We start from the raw sequence: 2848 nt of genomic DNA, 5'->3' as shown, positions 1-2848 counted from the left end.
GATGTGTCAGAGCTTGGGCTTTCCTCCTGAATGTGGGCAGGCTGTGTACTGGTCAGATGGGCCAATGCAACTATGTTTCTAAGCTGGGGTAGGGAAGATTTAGTCAGGGTGGAGGCCAGGAGGAAGTTCTTTGCAGACAGTGCTGAGGTGCTGGCACCAAAGGGAAAGCAGCACTTCAGCATCTGCCACGAGGAGCAGTGCCAGCAGGTTGAGGGAGGCCATGCTTCCTCTCTGCTGCAAGGCAGCACCGGGTTCTCAATCTGTGCTGCCTGGAAGGGCTGCCACCCTCTTGCTTGAGGGCCTGCGCCCACACCCACTGTGAGGCAGTGACCGTGATGTCACAGTGGGTGTCAGGGACTGGCCATTGTGACGTGATGCTTGGAGCAGAGCAAAGGCTGCCGGGCGCAGCCTGAGCATCAGTGCGGTTTGGTGAGGCGTAGAGAGAGCAGTGACTCTTGCAGTGCTCGCTGTTAGCGCACATCATGTCTAATAGGAAGAGGAAGGCAACCAGCTCAGAGGAGCCAGGTGAGAGGACAGCCTGAGCAGAGCTATTGGACAAAAGAGTGCTGGGGGTCTGCCTGTGGCTGAAAGGCTAAGAAGGGACAGGCAGGGACTCCCCAACAGCTGCAAGGCAGGGCCCCTCAGCTTCATGGCAGGTGGGCCCAGCTTGGCTGTGTCTGCCCACTGGCAACGTTGGGCCTGCCATGGCCCCTTCTCTCCACCGCCTTCAGCCAGCACAGCAGGCACAGAGCAGGACTCTGGGGACAGCCCTCAGGGACACCTGGCTGTGCAAGCTGCTCACCGCTACTCACATTTGCTCTCTCCTCTGCAGTGTGCATGCTGTGTGGCCGGGCAGATGTCGACCCGAACATCTGTGGGCACATGATTCATCAGAGTGGAATTCACGTCCATTGGTTGTGCTTGGTGAGTTCTCCCATGGGCTCCTTCCTGATCACTGCTAGGGGTGCTCCTTTCCTTCCTATCCTAAGGAGACCCTGTTCTTTTCCCTCCTACAGGATCTTGCCAGCACCGTTAATGAAGCAAGAGGGACACGGTCGGGAAGTGAGGGCCGCCTCCCTCTTGCTGCCATCAGACGTGCAGCCAAAGAGGCAACCAAGAAGGTGAGGACTCGTACAGAGCAGGCCGATTTGTGCCAGGAGAGGCTGACACCAGCTTAGTCTGGAGCCAAAGAAAGCCATCGCAGCCTTTCCAACTGCCTCCTGGACAAAGTTAGGGATGAGTCCTGTCACCAGGCATCTTTGTAGAACATGACCCAGCAGTGTCCACGTCTGGGCCCTGCCAGAGATGTGCGGCCAGCCACAGAAGCCCAGAGCCTGCTGTTGACAGGGTTGTTCTGCTCATTCCAGCAATGCTGTGTTGTGGAGAGAGGGGTGCTACATCGCATGCGCAGAGAGAGGCTGTGAGCGCAGCTTCCACCTGCCCTGTGCCAGGATGGGGAATGCATCACCCAGTTCTTTGGGCAACGCAGGTAAAGTGCTGTCAGCAGCAGCCAAGCCAGGGAGGAAACTGCAGTTACACCTCCCGGCAGCCTGAGCCAGGGCCTGGAGCTCCTTCCTGCTCCTCAGCCCTTCTTGCAGCACGTCTCACGCTGCCCATCACTTCCATATTCCCCCAGGTCCTTCTGTTCGGAGCACCGTCCTCTCCAGGAAAGCTCAGGAAGCTCCACTGAAGGCACCAACTGCCTCATGTGCCTGGAGCCTGTGGGGGACACTGATGGTTTCCTAACCACACCATGGTGGTGTCCCAGCGTGCAGACAACACCTGGTTCACGGGGCGCATCCAGGTAGGAGCCCTCCTCACCCTGCAGGCACACTTGGTGCTCAGCAGCACCAGGCACTGCTCACATTCACATTGCTTTCTGCTTCTTCTGCAGCAACTGGCCAGGAGTGCTGGTGCTTTCTGTTTCCTGTGCCCAGCTGTCGGAATTTCGAAGATTTCATAGTAGAAATGGCCCTGCTGGGGATCCGAATCCAGTCAGGTTGGTGCCCCTTCTGCCCACTTCTGCTGACATAAAGGCTGTTGTGCTGGGCCTGTCCAGGGGCTGTCTTGGCAGCCTGGGCCTTGGCTGGATCATGAGCGTGTATCCCACCTTCATGAGAGGCTGGGAATGGAGTTGGGGTGAATGAGATGGGAAGACCTTGGATCTTATGCTGCGGGCACTGGGGGCTCATCACTTCCCCTCCCTTCTCTTGTAGAGAGCCAGAATGGGAGACATGATGCATACGCATCACTTCTACGGAGGCACAGCCGCTGCGATGCCAGCGAGTGCCTTTACCTGGAGCAGAGAGCAGGCAGAGAGCAGAGGGTGAGTACCGCAGCAGCTCTCTGGGGCTCTGCGGGGGTTCTCAGCCTGACCACAGGGCTGGGGGAGCAAGGACTGAGCACTAGAGATGTGCTGTGCTGGGCACTCCCTGCCTTAGCTCACTTGCTACTCACAGCCACAACCCCTTTGCTTCCCCAGACCCTGGCAGCTGATCCTGTGCAGCTCCTGTGCTGCTGAGGGGACCCACCGTCGTTGCTCGCACTTGAGTAACACAACAGCCAGGTGGGAGTGCAACAGCTGTGCTGGCCTGGGACCGGTAAGAGCAATCAACCACGTGACACCAAACCGTAGCCAGGCAAGGCCCTGGCAGCAAGTGCTCAGGCAGCTTTTGCTTGAGTCTGTCTGCCCCAAGAGCTGGCAGATCTCACTGCGGAGCTTCAGCTTCATCCTCATAACCTTCCTGCCTCCTCTTACAGTCTCAAGTTCGACACTGAGAGCGACAGTCCCAGCGTGCCGCTCAGAGCTCAGGGGCCATCATCATCTCCGTAGAGCCATCTCTCTCTT

General features: G+C 58.1%; 1 protein-coding gene across 1 annotated transcript in view; it reads left to right on the top strand.

The window, feature by feature from the left end:
- The first annotated feature begins 10 nt into the window (after positions 1-10).
- The window catches only part of LOC107312835 (PHD finger protein 7-like), a 19939-nt gene continuing 17101 nt past the window's right edge, over positions 11-2848 (top strand). The window contains exons 1-3 of the mRNA XM_015860647.2: positions 11-525; positions 833-924; positions 1017-1121. Coding sequence (XP_015716133.1) covers positions 483-525; positions 833-924; positions 1017-1121 — 240 coding nt within the window. The 5' untranslated portion in view covers positions 11-482. The remainder of the gene's footprint in view (positions 526-832; positions 925-1016; positions 1122-2848) is intronic.

The sequence above is a fragment of the Coturnix japonica genome, chromosome 1 (genome assembly GCF_001577835.2).
Source record: "Coturnix japonica isolate 7356 chromosome 1, Coturnix japonica 2.1, whole genome shotgun sequence".
Taxonomy (NCBI): Eukaryota; Metazoa; Chordata; class Aves; order Galliformes; family Phasianidae; genus Coturnix; species Coturnix japonica.
The sequence above is the reverse complement of the archived record's forward strand: the minus strand, read 5'-3'. Positions and strand labels throughout refer to the sequence as shown.